Here is a 23,855-nt window from a genome sequence, read left to right as displayed (position 1 = left end):
AACTCCATGGAACATTTTCTGACACTTCTCCCATGTGTAACAAATCTCAAGTTTACCATGGCTTTGCTTTTTATGTTTTGTGACATCTGTACTTTTCCCTCTTTTTTTGTTTAATCTTTTTTGCTTTCTTCTGTGTTAAAAACAATGCCACTGTTCTGTTTCCATTTGTAATTGTTTATCTATTATGTGGCTTCTAATAAAAAGCTGTGCCTATTGAACTTTGAGGTCACATGGAAAGCAGCTTCAGGTAAATGTATATTATTTATTATTATATATTCTGCGCTCTTTTAATCTCAGGTTATTAATGATTAGTCCATGTGAGCACTTTGTGTGTTTCTGTGTGTGCATGCATGTGTTTCTGCATACAGTATGTGTGCCTGCTGAGTGTATTGGTGAGATAAGAGGCTGTGGGTGTTGAATGTTGACTGTATGGCTGTGATTAAATGCACAGCTGACAACCACAGATTTCCTAGGCTTCAGATTTAGGTCAGGGATTGGAAAATAGGAAAAATGAAAGAACAAAGAACAATATGACTTCTTACCATTTTTATCTCAAAGGAGCTCTCAAACGGTTTGGATGGGATAATTTGCATTCTGCTGGAATGTTAAATATATTTGACATGATTTAATAAGGATGTTCTCTTCAACAGATTGGGAAAACACTTGTTTTCCAAAAAGGAAAATAATACTGTAAAGAGCATCACACATTTGTTATACAGAGTAGCTAATAGTTACTTTGTGTGAAACAATTAATTTTATGACAAATCTTTCATGAATATTTTTTTTCTTTTTAATGAATGTTATGAGCTCAGTTATTACTACAAGTCTTATCTTTAGTAGCACTGCCTCTTTAGACCTTGTGGCCTTCAAAATGTGAAAAATATCTTCTTTCCAATTCCCCAATGGACTGGTCTTGTTTCAGTGTTTATTAATTTTCAGAAGAAAAGTAGGGTTTTAACATTTACACATTTAGAGTCCCACAGACCACCTGTCAAAGATACAAAATAAACAGATTTGGTATATTAACTTTTACTCCTGTGTAAATAGAGTATATGCAGTATCTCACAAAAATGATGGTGACCACACAAAATATTCACACTTTGGGCCCAATTTGGACATTTTCACGTAGAGGTGTACTCACTTTTGTTGCCAGCAGTTTAGACATTAATGGCTGTGTGTTGAGTTATTTTGAGAGTACAGCAAATGTACACTGTTATACAAGCTGTACATTCACTATACATTGTAGCAAAGTGTAATTTCTTCAGTGCTGTCACATGAAAAGATATAATCAAATATTTGCAATAATGTAAGTGGTGTACTCACTTCTGTTGAGATACTGTACATATCAAGTCAACTTAAAAACACAAAGTAAATAATAGAGATTGTATTGCTGCTAAACTTATACTAATGGTATTTCCAAAACTTTATTCAGTGAACTTCACAAGAACGTTAAATTCATTCTAAATTACATTCCCTACTAGTAGTATTGCTCAATGTCTATATTCAGCTGCAGATTCTATATTTATTTATCCAAAGCAACAGCCCTGAAGAACTGTGTGACTGGATAGTCCTAGATCTGTGCGCAGTATGCAAACTTAATGTACTGGAACGAACATGGCTGGAGGCAATGAAGTCTGAGATGTTTTTCAAAGGCTTCTTACCCGCACGCACACAAGCATTAATGAACACACACAGACATGCAGGGTTTACACTACACACAGCCACAAAATCAAAATGGCTTTATCATAAAAATTCATGATAACAAATATTTGCCCTGTGATCTTGAAGTTAGGTTAGGGTTAAAGATAAGGTAAACAGTGTGGTTAAAGTTAGGTGTAGGTTTTAAATCAGGTTACAAGATGACATTTTAGAATCCGGTTGAATTCATGGCTGTGTTAGCTAGTGATAACTATCAAGACGACACACACTTTAGTCTGTTCTTGCTCGGCCCCTCTGTCTCTCTCATCCACACAAAAATGTACATACAGTTTCACATGCTCAAATGTAATGAACCCAAAATCCTACTATGTCACAATGAAATCGCCTCACCTTTCTGGAGGTGCAACTCATGTCGTAGTGTATTTGCCTGCATGTTTTTTTTTTTAAACAGGTTCTATTTTACACACTCAGGGCATGCAGTTCTGTGGCTGCATGGCTATGAATGAAGCTAGATCCCATTATCTGATAAATCAGTGTTTGAGAAGCATTTTCAATTCAAGATGTGTCGCACAGAAATTCCATTAATCTGGAGAAAAAAAATTCAGTGGCCTGCGTTCTTGTGTCTGCAGAGAGGACAAAGGTAGGACAGATAGAGAGGAAGAAGAGTCGTCTTTAAAAGCATGTAGATTTACTAAGTGCACAGATTGAGATTGGGCAGATGATCTCAATTGGTTATTTGGTGAAATTATTCATATTTTTAGTGTGTAACATCTCCCAGAATTTAGGTGGGAGAACAACGTCACTAGGATTAGTTGAAAACATGCAGGGCTGTTTATTTTGTAGTATCTGAACAATGCACACAAAAATAATTTTGTCTGAGATGTTTTAAAAAAGGCCAGGCCAGGCAGCCATAAAATGGGAGACCCTATGAAAAACAATTGAGAGCGAGACCTATTGACAGACTGTGTTCACAAGACAACGCAAGTCATTACTGAGGAAAAAGTGCTATTTGAATATGAAACCAAGCTGAATTGGAAATGATTTGGGTGAATATCCCTCACAGTGGTTATGTGTATTAAATTATAGGAAGAGGATGATGGGAACAATGACAAGATTTATCAGTCAAATCCCTCATTGTTTCAGGGACTTCTTATCAACACTCTAATCCCTGAGATAGCTACTGAAGTGTTGAGCATGCTGCTAGCTTGCTCTAGGGTGCTACTCTACTGTAGACTCTCAAGGGCAGGTGGAGATTAATGGCTGTAGAAGAGGAGAGGGGGGTTGTCGGTTCTCAAGGTTAGAGAATGCATACATGACACCCGTTTAGCAACATTTCAGCAGGTGGTGTGGCTACTTTATTCATCGCCATGCTATGCACATGGCAATATAAAGTTAGAGAAGGTTCATTAGGGAAGCAAAACACAAGCAAAGTACATTGAACTTTAGATAGTATTATTTAATGGCTGAAAAATATTTGTCACAATTATATTGTATCACTTTTTTTTCTCACACATTTTTTTTACCTGGATATAAACCTACTTTCCAACAGCAGAAGGTAAAATCAACACCTCTCTCACACAGTTTCAGTCATTAAACAGAGTACTGGGTCACTCTTATGTCAGTCTTTCCAAATGCCTTGAACAATTGCTCCACTCTTACAAAATTATTGCTTTCTAAGTAGAGCATCTGTCAGTTATTTTTACAGGGAAACCCATTTGCTATATTTTGATCAATTCCCCTATTTCAAGTACCTATAGGAGATAAAGAATAATTCTACTTTTGGAAGAAAAATAGGCATGGTTTAAAAAAATATGAGAGGAGGAGAAGGAAGACCGAAATAGAAGAGGAGAGAGTGTTTTTTAAGAAAATGTGCAAGGAGCAATAGAGTATGAGAATAGTTACCTCTAATTATAGGTCATAATTGCATCCCACTGTCAGATTAAAAATTGTGATATTGTAACTATTAGCTATTCATGTAAGTAGTTGCTCTTAGGCTCTACTGAAGCACATCTAATTAGACAGTTGATTAAATAGTCAGGGTTGACAGTATGGCAAAATAATTTACATCCTGGGTTATATCTTCCTAAAGGCATATCAACATGAAAGCCTAAGGCAAAATGAGTTCGAAATAAGGGAACAAACACATGAACTCTGTTGCCAGCCACTTCAATGACCAGGGGACACCCACACAAAAGCTGCTGTACACTGCCTGATGTACTCTGACACAAAACGTGCCAAGCAAAGCACCCTAGAGCAAGAGAAACTGTTGAAGACTTTGGCAGGCTCTTGGGGTAGGGCTTTTATTCAGGATCACTGGCAGCCCTGTACATGACAGGTAGAAACGCAAGATCTCAAAGCAGTAGTTTTCTTTTTATGGCTGGTCACAAGTATGAATTACATCTGTTTTCATCCTGTTCTACCTAAAGGGTTGTTGATGGATGTTTGTTTGATGGTTGTCCTGTAACATTGTCCCAGTATAGCAGTTCAACCCTGACGTCTTTCTCATCTCTTATCAAAGGGCAGAGCCTATCTTGGCCAGAGTGAAGGAGGACCACACCCGGGTCATCCTCCCAGCCATCGATAACATCAAGTTCAACACGTTTGAGGTGCAGCAGTATGCAAACGCTGCCCATGGCTACAACTGGGGCCTGTGGTGCATGTACATCATCCCCCCTCAGGAGTGGCTGGACAAGGGCGATGAGACGGCCCCCATCAGGTAACAGCCCTCACCATAGCTGAGCAACCCCTCCATTATAGATGAGTATGATATATGGATATCTAGGTCCTGGGTATGACTTATTCATGCTTAGAGCCGTCAACTGTATGGCTCTGGGGGTCTTTGGTCCAAACAACAAACAGTCAATCTCTTTTGGGGGGGGGGGGGTGCACCTAATTAAAGTGATGAATATCTTCATTTTGATGCGGCGGTGCACTAGAGGAAACCTTGATTCTAGGTCATTAGTGTAATTGCATACAGTAGGTGTGGACTGTATATTTGTCTACCCAACTCTTTATTGTATTGGCGCTCTATTTTAATTTTAATGATAGTACTAATGTTTATTATAATACATTTTTCCTAGGGGCCTCAGGTGTGTCATATTTCATATATTTTTAATATGTTTAGGACGAGTTTTATACAATATTCCCTGAATCACACAGAGAGAATCATATCTTTTTTTCGATCCTGTATTTGTTTAGGGCAAGGTCATGACAACACACACTTGGTAAATCAGGTCATAAACGAGATTAGTAATTTAAGTGATGTTGTGTCTGAAGACTGGAGGTGACTGATGAACTATGTGCTATGGGCCATTTGTCTTTTGGCTGAGGCATTAAAGCATATTAGCTTATGATTGCAACTTCACACAATGTCAGGAACGAGATGGGAGAACAGCTGAGCATAGACAAGATGAGACTCAGAGACAAGACCTCTCCTCTGAGAAATATTTCAATAAGGCTGTTCTGACAACATGGCAATCAATTTTCCTTATCGCTATGTGAATGACAACCAAATATGCTTGCCAGCTAGAGACAAATATTCTGTCTTAACAATGTCTTGTGTCAGAATTAATGTTAGGCATGGCTCTGTTATGTTATTGTTGCCCCTGAGAGTGATTCATTACAAATGCAACAGAAAAAAAACATGAAAAACAAAACTTTTTAGAGGATTGTTCTGTAACTTTTGCTTCTGTTCTATGTCTATTGATGTACAGTAGTTCAGATGTGAAGTCTAGAAAATGGAATTGATTTTTCTGTGTCAAAACAGGAGAATAATTACAAACATTGCAGAAGCTATTTGCATTACTGTTATTGACACTTTAATGTGAATGGACAGAGATCCTGAAGGGGCAAATGGAGTGTGTCAGATGTGTGGATTTCTATTGGAAATACTAAATTTACTTGTTTCCTCCAAGACTCTGCCCATCAACATTAGATTTAGCATAGAACTGAGACCGATTGCATAGAACTGAGACCGATTACCCATGAGCTTAGTTGTTGGGGAACGTTCAATACAAAATGTTAGCAAGTTTCAAGGCAAATGTGATAATGGAAGAATAGGTTTAAACTATATAGAAAATGATAGTGTGTGGTAAAAGGAGCTTCTCCAATGGACATGCCAGACATCTATAGAATGTTTACTGGGAAGAGAGAAGTTTGGTAACATGCTGAGGTAGTTTTTGAGGGTAAGCATATGTGTGTCTGCATGTCTTTTTGCGGACAGTGTAAGCAGAGCGAATGTCTCTTACTGAGTGAGTGAATGAGTGACTGACTGACTGACTGACTGAGTGACTTCCCCTTGTTAAATAGCGTAGTGGTTAGAGAAGCAGACTTGTGAACTACCGAGTACGTATCTCCTCGCAGACAAAGCGAAGTACGCATTGTGAATTATTCCTTATTGGCGAAAACCTTGCTAGCTAAAACCTAAAACTGTATACGGTTATATTGCAATGGTTTCTGGTATGGAATATTTCAATTGCTTAATTCTTATGATTATTCCTAGGAAGTTAGTAGATACTTGTTACTGGCTAATAAGCTGTTAAAACGGCCAGTGGCAAAAGCAATACAGTTCATAGACGCTATTTGTGGTGGAGGTAGACTTAATAAGAAACGTTACTCAGTTTTACACAATCCTCAATGGAGTCTAGCGACATATTCTTAATACTTCCTGTTCTTGAAAGTTACATACTTCAGCTTTAAGATGTGATATTAATTGTAACAATAGTCTAAGGTATTGTGGATACCCGCCTGTTATTGATAATGAATGATGTGTAGCACAAAGGTTTTAAAATTCACCAGTTAATTTGTGAATTTCATTTGTTCAGGCTGTAGACTAATATAGTTTCATATGTATAAAAGCATGATTGAAAAGCGCCATGTCTGTCAAAACCGTACCACATGTTTGCATGAGATCCGAAGCTTCAAATGTCATAATTCATGTGATATTGTTGCTCGATTGCAAGACTTGGCCCTTTAATTTTGAACAGACTGTGGGTTGAAATCTCAAAGCAAGCTTCGAAGCATCTGCTTTGCGTGTCCCATCACTAGCAGATTAACATTCAAACAATTATTGCCGTCTGTTACAAACATTTGCACATCTTGTCCACTGGCATAGGACATGACTATCATGAGTGTGGCAAGTCTTAGAACCTCCCCATACCATAATATTATATGTATATATTTATTTTACTATGTAAGTTGACTAAGAACACATTATCATTAACATCAGTGACCTGGGAACTATTGGGGTTAAGTGCCATGTGAGGGACACATAATCAGATTTTTTATTTTACCAGGTCACAAATTCAATTTTAGCAACCTTACTTTAATTTGCCTACTGGACATTTGGTATGACTCAGTTGCTTAAAATGTATCTAGCATATTTGTGAAGTTTGCATATATAGTGTCTTTGTTCAAACTCAAATTGCCTTGTGTGAAATATGGACATTATTATGAATCTTGTTGATTTAACAAAGACTCTTTTCAACAGAGTGGCCTGTGGCATTATTGAAGATGTTATTGAAACTGATTAAGACAAAGACAGAGGAAGGACCTTTTTGTTGTTATAAAAGCCGTCCTATTTTTTCATCCAGGACACCAGCTATGATTGGCTGCTCATTTGTGGTGGACAGAGAATACTTTGGCGAGATCGGCCTACTTGATCCTGGTATGGAGGTGTATGGAGGAGAGAATATTGAGCTTGGCATGCGGGTGAGTAAAAGAACAATGAGATTCTGTTAATGAAATATATCCACATTTATTTTATAGACTTGAAATGAGAATTTCCATAGATATTACAACATGAAGGTAAATAAGTTGATAATAAGCCTATTCAGCTAAGGCTAGTGGGTTTGAGTTGAGATTGTCGAACGGACTGTGAAGAGTAGTGTGCTGGAATACAATACTGAATATTGCAAATCCAATATTCGGTTGGCCTACAGCAGTAAAGATTGGTGCGTGAAATGACTGAAGAAATCCCAAAATAATAATCCATATTGCAAACTCTAGAAGCCTATAGAAATGGGTTTGTATGGCCAAGATTAGAAGACAATAATCACATGCAAAGAGAGATTGAATAAATTTCCTCACACAATTGAGTCATCAATAAGTTGTAAAGAAAGTGAAGAACTGTCTTCTTGATTCCCGCAACATTTGAACTACAGCAGTGGTGACTTAAGATAGCAAAAACATATGGGTCCATGTATTACTAATTACTTTATTACAATGATATGTATTGGGCTATTATGTATGTGTGTGTGTGTTGAGCAATTAGAATAACCTTTTTTTCTCACCTTTAATTCTCCTTATCAACTTGAAAAGATGTATTGACTTATACAATAGTACACATTTAGATTTTGTTGTCTTAGCGACTATATTTTGCAAATCTTTAAGGGGCTATAGTAATTGTTGTTGCGGTCTGATCTTACTTCAAGCCAGCTAGTAAACATTTTGCAGTGATGAACCTGAACTCCCAACTTCTCAGGCCCAGAGCACAATGGGATATAATTGAATCACTACTCAATATGGTGAACTAGGTAAAGCCAAAAGTAAATAAGGGCATGCATGGATTTTTAGGAAAGGACACATTTGAGGACACCATACTGAGAAAAATATTATCTCTGTCAATTACTGTACAGTACATTTTAAATTTGATGTAATTTGACTATACATTTTTTTCAATACTTTTTGTTATGGCAAACAAATTAACTTCCATCAATCCAGATAGATTACAGTTGTATCCTTTTTAGCCACACAACATGAAATACATGCCTACACATAATGAGACAGGGCCGCTGTTTTGTGGTATTGGTTTAACTTTTCTCTGGTTGAGAAATCATCCACTTGTGAAATCAAAAGCAAATTAACAAAACAGAAAAGTAATGAAATATACATTCTTAATTATGTTTTTGTTTTTATTGGTTACATATTTTGGAAAGCTTTGCTTCCCTTGGCTTCCATGACTGTGGCCTACAATTGCACTGGCTCACTTGGAAAGTCCTGCTGAAATTATTTATGAAATCTGTATTCCCATCTTTGTTATGGCTCATGATTAAGTTTCCTTTTGTTTTATAGCCTAAGGGTTACATCTTAAGATACAATACCAAAAGCTTTAACAGAGAGATGTTCAACCTCTGCAAAGTTATAAATTATGTTTCTCAGATGGAAGGGAAAAGGTTTAATGCACATATTCAGTCGAGCCAAAAGCTTTAAAGCCCTATACAAAAATGTAAATCTATTTGCAGCTGCTTTGTGTTGAATTTAATGCTTCATGTGAGCAGAGGCTTGGTTGAAGAATTGGTAGCGTTTAAATTCAGAAAATGTTTCTCATCAGCCAAGTGGAACCACTCTGAATCTAAACGCTGGGTTTATTGGAATGAGAAAGTCTTTAAAGATCCTCCTCCATTTAATGTCATCACATCCATTTCAAATCTTCAGATCGTTTGAATGGTGCTTCTGAAGGGGTTTTTGCAGCCTTTAAACAAATCACTTCAGAGGCGAGGGATGAGAAGATAGATTTTGGTTGGTTTATTGATAACTCAACCCCTCTTAAGGTACATGGAGGGACTGTTATAGTAGCATCATTCCAAAGAGACTAGAATGACATATCCTCATTATTTGCATGGTATAAGAATAGTGTGAGACATTCAGACACTCCATGTCTTGTTATACAGTAAAGGGTCCTTTCAGGTTTAGGTTTCACATTGTTCATTGTTCTAAATGCTCATTATAGTGTTCAGTATACCACCCCTGAGTTTCTGTCCAAGGTTAAACTCAATTTCTTTGTTCAATGAACATAACTATGTCACTAAGTTGCGGGTTCATGGGGTCGGAGATTCAATTTAGACAGCACTATAGAATGTTATAACTAACCCACTGGATGGTGTGTTTTATACGGGTGTATCCCACTTTCTCATTCTGCTCACATGGTCAAACCTTTGCACCATGCTTGCAGTAAGCCATTCTAATCTAATTAGATTAGTCACATTCGCTGAACAAAACAGTTGTTACCATTGGACAGTATCATTCTTATGATCCATTTCCTAAAAAGACAATAAACTAGTAGGTAATAGATGACTATGAAATAAGAAGATGAGATCATGTTAATAAGAAGATGAGATTATAATAATGCACAGATAACATGAGAACCAGTGTGCAGGGATATTAGTTGAATAGTAGATGGTAGTTTGGGTGAAGTTAGGGTCTAGTTAGGGTGAAGTGACTAGTTAGCACTATGTGCCCATGTGACAGTTTGACATCATCACGTTATGATATACATATACTGTGTGTGTCTGCCATCCATTAGCCATTTGTGTATTGACTTGCATAGAATTATAGAAATGCTATTCAGTCAGAGTAAGAAGAACTGGAAAATATAAAAGTCACATTCTGTGGAACCCCAAATATTTGAGCTAGAAGCAAATGTAAGTTGTTTATTCACCTATGGCTTTTACATGCTTCACAAGACAGGATTGTATTATGTGACAATGCCATCTTTTTCCCAAAGTTGTCTTCTTACAAAAGTGACAGGACTGAACAATTCTGACTACAAAAATATTTGTACCACAGTTAGAACCCTTGAATTCATTGAACACAAATGTTTCAGTTTTGTTGTTTGATTCACACAAGCGTCAGGTTCCATCTGAATGAAACCTAAGTAATGTTGTAAGAATGGCAGATTTGCATAATGGAGGACCACTCATTCTTGAAGAAAACTAGTAAGTTCATTTAAAAACAATAACTTTATCAGTGGCTTTTTAAGGCAAATAAAGTGCAAAGACCTTAGCAATGGTAAAGAATAATCAGCAGTGTATGCGATGAGTGCCTATGTGGAATCAGTATGTATGTGTGTGGATGTTATGCATGTGTGAGCATAGCGTATGCGGTATGTATAGGTCTCAATGTGTTTAGGAGTGCAGATCTTAGTGTGTGTGTGTGCATAGAGCAGTATTTGGGCATGGGAGTAGAAGCTGCACTTGTGCACTGGTATTGCCGTGAGGTAGTAGAGAGAACAGTCTGTGGCTGTCTGTCGACGTGGAACTTAAAAGCTCTAGACTTGCTTTTGGATGGCGCCATGCTCGCCCCTTTTTGTATTCACAAGTCTGCGGTTAGCTCCTTGGCTTGCTGATGATGAGTGAGAGGTTACTGTTGGCTTTGTTATTGTTAATCTCAACAAGTGTCATTGACAAACTTGATGGTGTTGGAGTCATGCGGTAGGGAGGACAGGAGAAGACCAAGAACGCAGTCCTGGATGGCCCATGTTAGGTGTCCAATTGCCGGATGTGAGGTTGCTTACCCTAACCACCTGCGGAGGACCTTTCAGGAAGTCCAGAATACGGTTGCATTGGGCGTTTTTCAGTCCCAGGGTCTTCAGCTTAGCGACAACCATGCAAGGGATGTGGTCAGTGATGTGTATTATGATATAGTTAGTCGTGTTGTACATGTGTGTTAAGACAGTTTGGAGAGCCATAGCGATTCAATTATGTGTTGAATTATTTGGTTGTTATGCAAGTCTGAGTGGGTTCAGTGTGTCTGGATTGATGCTGTTTGTGAGCCTTGACCATTCTTCAAAAAGCATTCATGGATACAGTACAAATGTGTGAGATTTTTTGCAAAATGTGCAACCATCTTTTTAGTCATTTTAGCAGGTTACCTTGGAGTCTTTGGCACAGGGAGAGTTGCACTTGCCTTGATTAATGCAATAATAAGTTAATAGCAATGCCCCACATAGGCAAGGACAGTCTCTCTTTGGCTTACATCATAATGTCTACGCAAACCCTTTTACCTTTTCTTCAGGAATTTTGTCACTGTGTGAGAAAGATTAAACACATTATCATTAAACAAACAGGCCATTCAGCGAATACCTGTATAAGAATGGCTGAGTAACAGTTAGCTCTGCTTCACTGCTATACTTATTGTATATGCTCTAATAGAATGGTGATTGGCTTCTCTGTTGCAGTGAGCTATTATATCTCTGAGGCCAGCTAATTGAAAGCTGGAGACTGGGAGAGAATAAAAAACAGAGATAGAGTTGCCATTTGGGATGGACGTGATTGACAAGAACATGTTTAACAATTAGCCAGGGCAGCTCTCAGTAGCAAACTGCTGCCCAGGACCATTACACCACGACTGCCGATGAAAGACACATTTCACAGCCAAAGGTTTTGGAGTGTTAACAATTTTTTGGGTGTTCTGCCTTCCCTATAACACTCTCTTTAAAAGGTTTTCTGGTCTAGTACCAAGGTGCTAGCCTTTTTCAAGTAAGAAGTTGTCAGAGAGAAAGAGGAAGTTAGCATCAGCAAATGCTAGGATTACAGGCCACAGGGATCAATAATCAGAAGTGAATAGTTTTGTTGGATTTTGTATGAAAACTAAATCTAGATATTTGTTTAGACTCAAGACAATAGGATAGGTTAAAAACAGTAAGAAACAAAGACTATTGACATTAGACCATGGGTTAGGGCAGTGGTTCCCAAACCTCTCCTGGGGCCCCCCAGCCATTCCATCTATTAGATGTATCCCAGAGCTAGCACACCTGAATCAACTTAACTAATTAACAAACCCCTTACCTGTTGAATCAGGTGAGCTAGCTCTGGGATACATCTAATAGATGGAATGGCTGTTGGGGCCCCAGGAGAAATTTGGGAACCACTGGGTTAGGGTTACTTAGATCTGTGCCCATCCCTCACCTGCCCCTTTCTGAAACAGGCAAACCGTCAACCTTCTGGCTCATAACCCAGTATCGCTTTGTAAAATAATGTGGAATTATTTTACATTATTTTAAAACGGTGGGGTTTCAGATGCTTTTGGAAGATGGGAACTGTTGTCCTAGCTTCTAATGGAAGCTGGTTCCATCATTGCAGAAAAAAGCATTGACTGGGCTAAGCGGAAGTTTTTTTCCCATGGGATGGCCTAGAGACCAGAGGGAGAACGTGGCAAACTACCCTTTAAACTGCCCTTCAGTACAGCACTAGCTACCCCTGTCTGCCCATCTACTGCATCTCAATATGTCTAAAATGCTGTTAATTTAACATGATATTGATGCAGTTGCAGCATTTCCAGTAAAGTATTTATTTTAAAGCTGTTTATTTTCACTGCAGTCCAGTGTGAATTGTACAATCTAATTTGAGAACCATACATTTGTGTCAAAAAGGAAAATATTTCTTACCTTAGGCTGAGTTTGCAAAGAACAAAATGAAGATAAGAAAGAATATAAATGCTGAGTTCTGGTAGTGGTGTCAATACACATTTATTGCATCATGCATTTTTAGTCTTACATAGGATTTGCTGATGAATCATCTCATGAAACATATTTTCAAGTCCCCTCAGGTATGTGCCGCTAAAGAACACATATCAATATATAAAGTATTACATATAAATATTTTAATGAAGTATCTATTTGTCTAAAGCCCCATCATTACGTACAGTACTAGTCAGATGTTTGGACACACTTACCCACTTACTTGCACTGTACATTAATGTATTACATATTTAAAAGCATTTCATGAACATGTGCATCCACGTCCTAGCTGAAAGCAATATATCGATGACATATCAACAGTGCAATAGTTCATATTTAGGTGTGTAAATAGATGAAAACTTTAGCAATTCCCCAGCTGTGATCATGGAGAATGTTTTCATATCACGGGGAACATACAGTACTTTAGATTATGTATTATAGTTGGTTCAAAACTTTCTATGATTGCTAATCATGTATTTCTTAATTAACCATTTGTTTTCCCTTTAACAGTTTTACCTCAATTAAAGGTTAGATTGTAAGATCAAGCTGATACACTACAGGATTGTAGTTTTCAAAATTGTAAGATCAAGCTGTGCTCACACTACTACACTAACTTGAGTTAAAGTTGAAGTGCTATCTCTATTATATTGACCGAATCATTAGCACAATAGAGTAGATACTGTAAAATGGGTGCACAATTGAAATCAAATTATATTTTTCACATGCTACGTTAACAACTGTAAACTAACAATGACATGCTTTCCTACAGGCCATTTTCCAAAAATGCAAACAGATGTAAATAAAATATTTACGCTGTCACATTAATATTTTATTATCATTATATCCAAAGGAGAGATCAAATCTCTCTGTAGTAGTGTTTCCTTTACTTTGCTTTCCTCCATTTTCCCACACACAGCATAGAGAGTCACCTTGAAAAGGGCAGGCCTGTCATTATGAGCTCACATTAAGCCTCAGCCATCTGTGGTCACCAGCCATTCCAGTTCCAGCCATGACTTGCTAAATCACCCTCATTCCCATGTCCATCAGGCAGCCAGTGAAAAAGCAGCCAGCCACAGGTGTTCCCACTATAACAAACAGACCATTAAATAAATAATAGGACTGATTTGATCCACTAAATGAGGAAATTTTCCAATTAGAGTAGGTCATGGTTTAAAGGGCAACATAATGAGTCATTGAAGAAGATTGACATAAATTATGAAAAATAGGTACAGTACATTTGCATTTGAGACCTGTCCGATGTCCTAGATTAGGTATTGACTACTGGGGATGCAATGGTACATGGTATGTTAACGAACCGTTCGCTACGCCCCCTAAGGTTCAATACGCACACTTGAACCGCGGTGTTACGATATGCTGGTAATATTCCTATAATTACCAAAACATGCTTATTGCTCTGCAGACTACTCACACGTTGTAGATTCAGATCCACAGAACCTGACGTGTAGCTTGTGAACAGGTAAGGCAGGCAACTGCTTGAGGCCCCAGGCCTTTAGGGGGCTCCTGAGGGCTGACAAACTTTACTCCACAGATGTTGCAAAATTTGACAATTGCAAGGACCACAACCCCCTCCCCCTTAAACAACCAATGGACAATTTGCAATGACATCGCAGTAGGAAACCTCCCTAAAGGCACCCCACAGGGTATCTGCAAGTTTCTGGAAGTTAAAGTTAAGACGTTTTAAGACTTTTTAATGCCACTATGAATTCAATTTAAGACAAATTTCACAACAACACCCCAGGCAAAAAAAATACTTAAGGACACCAATTCTACTGAAGTACCCACTGTTGTTAGAGCAGTAAGCCTACTGCTAACAATAACGTTACTTGTTGTACTGTTGTCGGTGGTACGACCAAGCAAGGCTTTTCAGTGTTTTTGAGTTCCTCACACTTCGTATGGTATTCCACAGATTTAATTCCCATATACACCGATCAGCCATAGCATTATGACAACTGACAGGTGAGGTGAATAACATTGATAATCTCGTTATCATGGCACCTATCAGTGTGTGGGATGTATTAGGCAGCAAGTGAACATTCTGTCCTCAAAGTTGATGTGTTAAAAGCAGGAAAAATGGGCAAGTGCAAGGATCACAATTTTGACCACATTGTAATGGCTAGACGACTGGGTTAGAGCATCTCCAAAACTACAGCTCTGGTGGGGTGTTCCCGTTCTGCAGTGGTCTGTACCTATCAAAAGTGGTCCAAGGAAGGAAAAGTGGTAAACCAGCAACAGGGTCATGGGCGCCCAAGTCTCATGGATGTATATGGGGAGCGAGGCTGGCCCATGTGGTCCAATCCAACAGATGAGTTACTATAGATCAAATTGCTGAAAAAATAAATTTTGGTACTGATAGAAATGTGTCAGAACACACAGTGTATCGCCGTTTGTTGCGTATGGGGCTGCGTAGCCGCAGACCAGTCAGGGTGCCCATGCTGACCCCTGCCCACTGCCGAAAGCATCTACAATGGTCCCATGAGCATCAGAACTGGAACATTGAGCAATGGAAGAAGGTAGCCTGGTCAGATTAATCACATTTTCTTTTACATCACGTGGATGGCCAGGTGTGTGTGCGTTGCTTACCTGGAGAACACATGGCACCAGGATGCACTATGGGAAGAAGGCAAGTCGGCGGAGCCAGTGTGATGCTTTGGGCTATGTTCTGCTGGGAATCCTTGGGTCCTGCCTGTCATGTGAAAGTTACTTTGACATGTCCCAGCTATAGGCATTGTTGCAGACCATGTGCACCCTTTCATGGCAACAGTTTTCCCTGATGGCTTTGGCCTCTTTCAGTAGGATAATGTACCCTGCCACAAAGCAAAAATGGTTCAGGAATGGTTTGAGGAACACAACAACGAGTTCAAGGTGTTGACTTGGATTCCAAAATCCCCAGATCTCAATCCAATCGAGCATCTGTGGGATGTGCTGGACAGACAGGTCTGATCCATGAAGGCCTCACCTCGTAACTTACAGGACTTAAAGGATCTGCTGCTAACGTCTTGGTGCCAGATACCACAGCACACCTTCAGAGGTCTAGTGGAGTCTGTGCCTCGATGGGTCAGGGCTGTTTTGGCGGCAAAAGGGGGTCCCACACAATATTAGGCGGGTGGTCATAATGTTATGGCTGATTGGTGTATGTGTCAAGTTTGAAAAGTTTGAAGGACTTCTTTCAAAAAACACAGTGGGCTTCATTTTCTTCCCCTTCAAAAGATTTCAACCACAAAGCGAAGTTGCTGTTGTCCAACAACTTCTGATTGAATTTGCACTTTCCAATGGTACCTGCAGGAGATTTAACAGCCAATGTCCACTATATAGCTTGCTAAATTACCTAGCTTGGTACTACCTAGCTATCTACCTCGTGAACAACTCTGTTGGGAGAAAAGCAGCCAACCGTCACAAGTGTCTTGTTGAAATCTAACATTCTGACTGAAATCATGGTTTCTCACTGCCCGTGACCAGAGCTAAAATGTGTTCAGAGAGAAGCAAATTTGAAGAGGCACCCCCGTCTTTCAAATCCGCTGTGTGGGAACATTTTCGATTCAGGGTTCAATACAATGACAAGGATAAGAGGACCGTAAGTACAGTCTGCAAGCATTGCTTTGCCACTGTCGGCTGGCTCGAGTGGAAACACTTCTAACATGATGACGTCATTCATACTGAAACCGTACCGTTACTGTGACACACACACCACAATATGTACCGAACCGTGAGCCTACTGTACTGTTGCATCCCTATTGACTACAGATAAACCATATCTCTCTTGGATTTATTTCTATCTTGACTCATCTCCCAATTATATGGATGATTAATTCTCAAAGATAAAGTCCTTTAACTGAAAGGACATGGGAGGAAAGATCTGTTTTTCATCAATAGGCACAGTGCAAAGGTAACAATGGGGGAGACCATGCAATATTGATCAAGCATTTGTCTTTTTCAATATGTGCATTATTTAGAGGGCCGGAATCAATCTGCTAGGGCTTAATGGACTGAGAGGTATTTACTCCATGCTTCATTAAAGTAGATTTTTACATAACTATCTCACCACGGGTCCCAAGAGGGAGGACAAAGGAGAATTGGAGATACACTGTATAATAGCATTGATTCATTCAGTAATTTAGCATTCATTCAATTATTTGAATTTACAAAAAGTAACTCAGTCTGTTAATGCTTAATGGACTGAGGACTATTAAGTCTATGCTTCATTAAAGTAGGTTTTACCTACAGTAACTACCTCACCATTAGTCCCAAATGGAAGACAAAGAGGAATATTTGACATACATTAAAATAGCATTGATTCATTCATTTAGCATTCAACCAATTCAACAAAATCTGACTGCTATTATTAAAGTAAATACAGGTAGATTTCGTGTCAAAGGGATTAACCATATTAAATTAAATATTTAGTTTAATGTATAAAATATCTGCAATGTACTGTATCATTTAAAATACCTTCGCTATACAGAGATGAGTATTGAAGTCAAATGTCACAAAAGAAAATTCCTGGCTATTGCTGAACTCTTAGGGACTACTGAGGTTTCTATTTATCTCGTACACAATTGAGAGTGCAATTGGGTTTTGGTTTGTGGGTAAGTGGACTGAGCTTGAGGTACAATATAGGCCCATATATAGTTTTGGGCTGGGGAGTGGTGGTAAATAATGGTTAATTTTACTACTGGCTGAGTGCTGTTATGGACATTTTGAACTAAGGTACATTCAGAACACACAGTGCATCGCAGTTTGTTGCACATGGGGCTGAATAGCCACAGACCAGTCAGGATGCCCATGCTGACCCCTGTCCATATCCGAAAGGTCCTACAATGGGCGCATGAGCATCAGAACTGGACCACGGAGGAATGGAAGAAGGTGGCCTGGTCTGATGAAACACGTTTTCTGGCTGATCTGTGTAGATATTTCATGCTAGGTTTGCACGATATTGGAAATAACTGACATTGCGATATTCTTTTTTCTGTTATATATATTGTATTATGAAAAAATACATGATGTCTTCACCAGATTACTTGAAAAGCTCTATTTGAGAATAATTAATTATTCTAGAATGATTGGGGTGATTTTGTAGGGAACTACATATTCATGGAAAATAAAAATAAAACTGAAAATTACTTTTTTCCTTTTCACTTAATTTGGGTAGTTTAATTTATTAAATTAATGAATACACTGTTTAATTCAACATGGTTCTGTTGTATTCATGTAATACTCTTCTATCAATTCAGGCTAAAGTCAATGATCTAACATGTTATGATATTAATAATGCATGTTGCTTACCCTAAAATAAAGGGGCTAATTTATGAATGAAGAGATGTGGTGTCTATAAGGGATCCAGGAGATTACAGGAGGCTTTATCTCAGTACTCCAACCAGGTTAAAACAGAGCATTCTATACGGAGAAAGTTTCATTATCACAATAGGGAATTCATGTGAATTTAACATTTTATTACATTACAAATTAAATTACAAACCTCCTTTTTGAAAACAGAAACATATCTTTTAATTTAAACCATTTGAAAAATGAAAAAGAGCAGCTATACACCAATCCTGAGTGGTTTACAAAAACAAAATAGTGTTTATAAAACAAATAATTTGTAATAATAAATGCAAAACCTAACTAATAAATACCAATGAACTTAACATGAATAACAAATATTAAAACAGAACCATTGTATTTCACATACTTTTGTTTTTAAAAGAAACTTTTCTTGGCAACAGTGCCAAAGGAAAACAATGTTGATCATCATGGCTAGACAAATGCCGATTTAAATTAAACTTCTCAGCTGTATAAAATCTGGTTTCTTTCTAAACAGAGTAAAATAAAGAAATTTCCTTCTCATAACTGTAGAATAATATAGTAAATCTAAATTATATTAAAATATAATAACTTGACTTTAAGCATGTATACATTGCTCACTCAAACTGTAAGGTTTTTGGCCAAGAATACCAGTCTATTCAACATTACAGGCTTGAGACATGACCGTTGCCAAGTGACAATGTTGCCACCTTTACTGAAAAGCCTCTCTGAGGGGGAACTTGTAGCGGGAATGGATAGATAATTGTGGGCAAGCTTGGCAAGATGTGGAACGCTTACTCTGTGTTTTCCACCATGTAAGTGGATCTTCCTCTTTGTCTATAGAAGGTGTTAGCAGGTAGTTGTTTAATTCTGCTTCCAAAGCACCTTTGTGGGTCAGGGAGGAATCACCCTTTGCTGCAGCTCCGCTCTGTTTAAAAAAAACTTCCCAAGGACTTCTTGGCTTGCTTTTCCTGGGACATATCAGCAATTTCAGCCTCTACTTCTGTGCTGCTGCTTGAAGTCTCCTCCTTGCATTCCATAATTTCTTATGCCACTCTGGCCTTGACTTGGGGCTTGTTGTCTTCACTGATGAAGTCCATCTTGAACCGGGGGTCCAAACAAGAAGCCCCATCTAGCAGCTCCTGAGTAGCTTCATCTGTATATTTCTTGTTGATGTAGTGCAACATCTCAGTTTTCAAGGTCTTGGTCATGTCTGTCTCCCTCTTGTATTAGCAGCATTAAAGTGTTGAAAAGGTGAAGAACTGGCTTCACATATGAGACACTAACATAGTCTTCTCCTGAGAGTGCATCTGTGAAGTCCAGCAGTGTGCCCAGTGACCTACTGACAGATTCCAGGACATCCATATCTTGCCAGGTTAGAATTAGATGTTGTGTCTTCCTGTCCTCAGACAGAACCTGAGTTATAGCCTTCTGCTGCTTTAGTATCCTGCTGATCAGCCTTGTGCAGGTCTACAAACCTGCAAAATTGTCAGTGTATCAAATTCTTGTTCTCCCCACTGTAGATTGAGTTCATTCAGGGCTCTGTCAAGAGCACTTCTGGCCTTCCAGCTGTGAGAGAAGTGACCCACCTGCTTCTTGCAATTGACCCACCAGCTCCATCCTTTTTCACTGCATTTTCTAAGGGGAAAAACAAAGACAAAATAAAGAACTTATTGTTATACACATTTAATTAATTTACTTTAATAAATTATAAAAAATAAATTGCTCATAAAACTGTTTTGCAAATGATTACACAATTATTTATTTACAGATTAAAAAAAAATAGTTTCAGCATGCTTTCTTTATGTTTTAAAGACCTATAATAAAACACATTCATTCTCATATAACTTATCTCATGGGTTTAGCACTATTTTACTTAATGATACCCCAAAATATAGGGGCATTTAATTCCATTGTTTGCTTTTGTAAACAAATGCAACATTTAAACATAAAAAAAGATAGCAGAGATATATAGATATGAACCATTAATGCCATAGGATATCAGCCCTGGCATTCAGAGCTTTGGGTATCAACCTGACAGTCTGTATCCTTCATTCTTTCCCAGCCCCATTCTCTACAATAAAACTATATTAAACTTATTAAAAATGTTATATTTCTGAACAGGTTGCTAGGTAAAAATATGTAACAGTAATAGTATAGCAATAGCAACAGTAGTAAAATAGAATTCACAATTGGGCATAACTTGCCAAGATGCAGTCTGTGGCCAAAGCACTGCAATCTGGTCCACTTTTTCAGGGCGGCAGCCTTCACCATGTTCGCGGCATTGTCTGTTGTAATACAGACTAGACGACTCTCATCTAGGCCCCAATTAGCTAAAGCTTCTCTCATCCCTGTTGTCATGTTTTCACTTGTATGATCCTCTAGGAAAATTCAGTTTGCAAACAGCGACTTTTCAGGTGGAAGTCCTCCTTAATATAGTGTACGGTCAGACTTATATAGGGCTCCGTTGTCCGGCTGGACCACAAGTCCCTAGTTGCTGTATAATATTCTACTTGTGACAGCTCTGTTTCAACTTGTGCCTTGCATTTCTCGTACAACTCTGGGATGTCAACTTGAGAAAAATAGTTGCGTGATGGCATTACATACTGCTTGTCAAGCGACCGGATAATGTTTTTAAAACCCTCTTTTGGTGTTAATTGGTATCATGTCTTTGGCTATGTGAAATGTTATTGAATCTGTGATTTCTCTCTGCCGTTTGTAACCTTTCTCATATGGTGTAATACTGGCAAATGCATCCAAAATATATTTTTGCTTTGGACGGCATTGAGATGCTTTGCACTCGTCATATGAAGGTTTGTGGTTTCGCCTTAAATGATCGAACAAATTGTCGTGTTGCCTCGTGTTGTGGCAACAATTGCATGGCACTCTCGACAAAGTACTTGTTTTTGGTCAACATGATCCTGTCCTGTCTGATATAATTGACAATGCATTTCTTTTTGTAACCAAATTCTCCATTTTGGTCTTTTTTGTCGGTTTCCTCGCTCATCATTTCGTCACACCCAAGCAGAGCCTGCATGTCAACCACGTGCAGCAGCTAACCGTGTTTAAAATAATAATAATAATATACTGTGTAGCCAATAAGCCATAAATCGGAGTAAATAATGTTATATCAGACAGATATATAATGCTAGTTTAACATTTCAAAAAAATATATATATATATTGTAGACTGATATATGTTTACTTTACTAAATCGCACGTTCTGCGATGTGATTGCGGATGCATACATCGCAATGTCCATGCTGAAACGATATATTGTGCAGTCCTAATTCATGCTATTATATTACTTTATGTTCTCAGTCTAAAATATCTCTGTGTTGACTGTGATCAGGGCAGGTGAATGTGTGTCACCTTTTTTGTTTAATCAACTAACCAAAAAACAGTTGATTTGCAGTTTGCAATTTGCACGGTACAGCATGGTATTTAGCCACAGAGCTGTAAAAGGTTTTGGTGTTGGATAAAATCCCATAGCCAACATGTTTGTATTATTTTCCCTCTCATTGAAAATGGTACCTTGTTTGAAACAGCAGGATCTTTAAGCATATCTACTGCAGCCTGAAAGAAAACAAAGCCATCATATCAAGATGTTTGTTATCAAAGTCCCCCTCTAAATTGGAGAGTTATGGGGAGCTGCAAATTGCCAATGTTCTGGGGGCTGCCACATTGGACAGGAATGTTTTCCCCCCACATTGCTGGATTTGGGATTCATTTTTACATTTTAGTAATTTAGCATAATTTTTTGTTACTTGGCAAGCCCATGGATTCAACGTAGAAACCCTTTGACCTTTTGAATGGCCATATACCACTAACCTTGTATTTAACCTTAATTATCATAATTATTAATGACCCGAGCCCCTCCAAGAATGGTTGTGAACTGATGAGCCCTCACCTCCAGAACCCACGCAGCTGGGTAGGACACGACTTACCCCTGCAGTGCTGCAGCGGAGGATCAAAAGCCGCAGAGACCTGTGCTGGGGGAACCCTGCTCATTTCATCACCAACCTGGACGATAAATGACAAAGCCCATCAGTAGTTGTGGGTATGCTGGTGGGGCCAAACCGAGACCCCCTGGTCTCTATCAACACACACCCTGCTCCACGCTACCCTTTTCTGTGGATCCCAATTTCACTCACTCCAGGTTCTCATCGATTCCTGGGCCAATGATTGCTATAGTCTCTGCCATTGTCTAGCGGCTAGGGATCCCCATTCATCCCTTCTCTGTATCCCATTGGCCGGGTGAGGCCCATTACTGTCCCAGTTGGCCTGCACATTTCTAGCAACCACAGTGAGGCGATCTAGTTCTTGCCCCTAAGCTCCCCCAACATACCTGTTGTTCTAGGCCACTAATGGGTCCAAAAATGCAATCCCCTTTTTGACTGGACTATGGTTTCCATTATGGGCTGGAGTTCTTTCTGTCATGCCTGATGTCTGAGGTCTGTGCAGCACACCCCAAGGCTTGGAGGATGCCCCCGGCCTGTCCTGGGTCCTGGCTGAATTCTCAGCAGGTTCCGGGCCACCTCTCTCACTCTGCAGTGGCCTTACAACTACGCTAGAGACCGCCACTCTGGAACCTCACCTCCACTGGTGTGACTACCTCTGTCTGGTCCAGAGACCAAAGTAATGGAGTCGCGCTGGAATTATTCGGCTCTCTGTATCTCTCACCGGGACAGGATTCTTTGTGGAGAACGATAAATAAGGTGACTACCAGATTATAAACAACATCACCATCAAAAACCGGTACCCGCTGATGCTCATCACTGCTGTTGAGCTGCTTTAGGGGGCGACCACATTCTCCATGCTCAACCTTTGGAATGCTTATCACCTGGTTTGGATCCAGGAGGGGGATTTTAACACCGCCAGGGGCAAATATGAATGTGTTGTAAAGCCATTGGGACTGACCTATGCTTCTGCTTTGTACCTGGCTCTGCTCAACAATGTACTCCGGGTCATACTGAACATGTTTGTGTTTGTTTACCTTGATGACCATCGTCCATGACTGGAAGGTCCTCCAGCATCTCATTGACACCCAGCTAGTTTGTGGTTGACGTCTTGGATATTGGAGTTGGGGTTGTTTCTTTCCCAATGCACCGAGGGTGACTACATCCCTGCGCCTTTCTCTTGCCGGCTCAACCCTATAGAGAGGAACATTTTTGACTAGAACTAGGATTAATCTGTTTTTGCAAAATTGGCCCTATGTGATTTAGTACTACAGTGTAATCCTGATTGCTGCTTTACTTTTTGTTTCTGAGTTGTCAATTGTATATAGGCTAATGTTTAAAAAAATATTGGCTCATCTGAGAACTCTTTTCACACATACTTAAAAATTCTAGCAGATTCCCCAGCTTGTAAAACTCAAATGATTTACATAATTTTGTATTCAAACATCAAAGTAAAAACATATTAAATATTTCACCCATTATGACCATGACACGATTGACTTCTTTGAATTTCTTTGAATTGCCCATCAGAGTAAAACCATTTTATTGAATTTAATGCAATGTAATTACCAAAAAAATCCTCTTTAAAAGCTGTAATGAAACATTATTTGTTTTATTTAAACAGGGTGTCAAAGTTATGTCCCACAATAAAAAAAAATAAAATTTGTATCAAATATTGTGAAT

At 38.8% G+C, this 23,855-nt stretch overlaps 1 protein-coding gene across 7 annotated transcripts in view; it reads left to right on the top strand.

Moving 5' to 3' along the window:
• galnt9 (polypeptide N-acetylgalactosaminyltransferase 9) overlaps nucleotides 1–23,855 on the top strand; it is a 99,092-nt gene that overhangs the window by 49,025 nt on the left and 26,212 nt on the right. For 6 of the 7 annotated variants that reach the window (XM_010876649.4, XM_020052195.2, XM_020052194.2 and 3 more), the window contains 2 exons: nucleotides 4,178–4,375; nucleotides 7,251–7,368. In XM_010876649.4, coding sequence (XP_010874951.1) covers nucleotides 4,178–4,375; nucleotides 7,251–7,368 — 316 coding nt within the window. The remainder of the gene's footprint in view (nucleotides 1–4,177; nucleotides 4,376–7,250; nucleotides 7,369–23,855) is intronic. The other variant, XM_010876648.4, reaches the window with a different exon arrangement.

The sequence above is a fragment of the Esox lucius genome, chromosome 13 (genome assembly GCF_011004845.1).
Source record: "Esox lucius isolate fEsoLuc1 chromosome 13, fEsoLuc1.pri, whole genome shotgun sequence".
Classification (NCBI taxonomy): Eukaryota; Metazoa; Chordata; class Actinopteri; order Esociformes; family Esocidae; genus Esox; species Esox lucius.
Note: the sequence above shows the minus strand (reverse complement) of the source record. Positions and strands in the feature narration are given on the sequence as shown.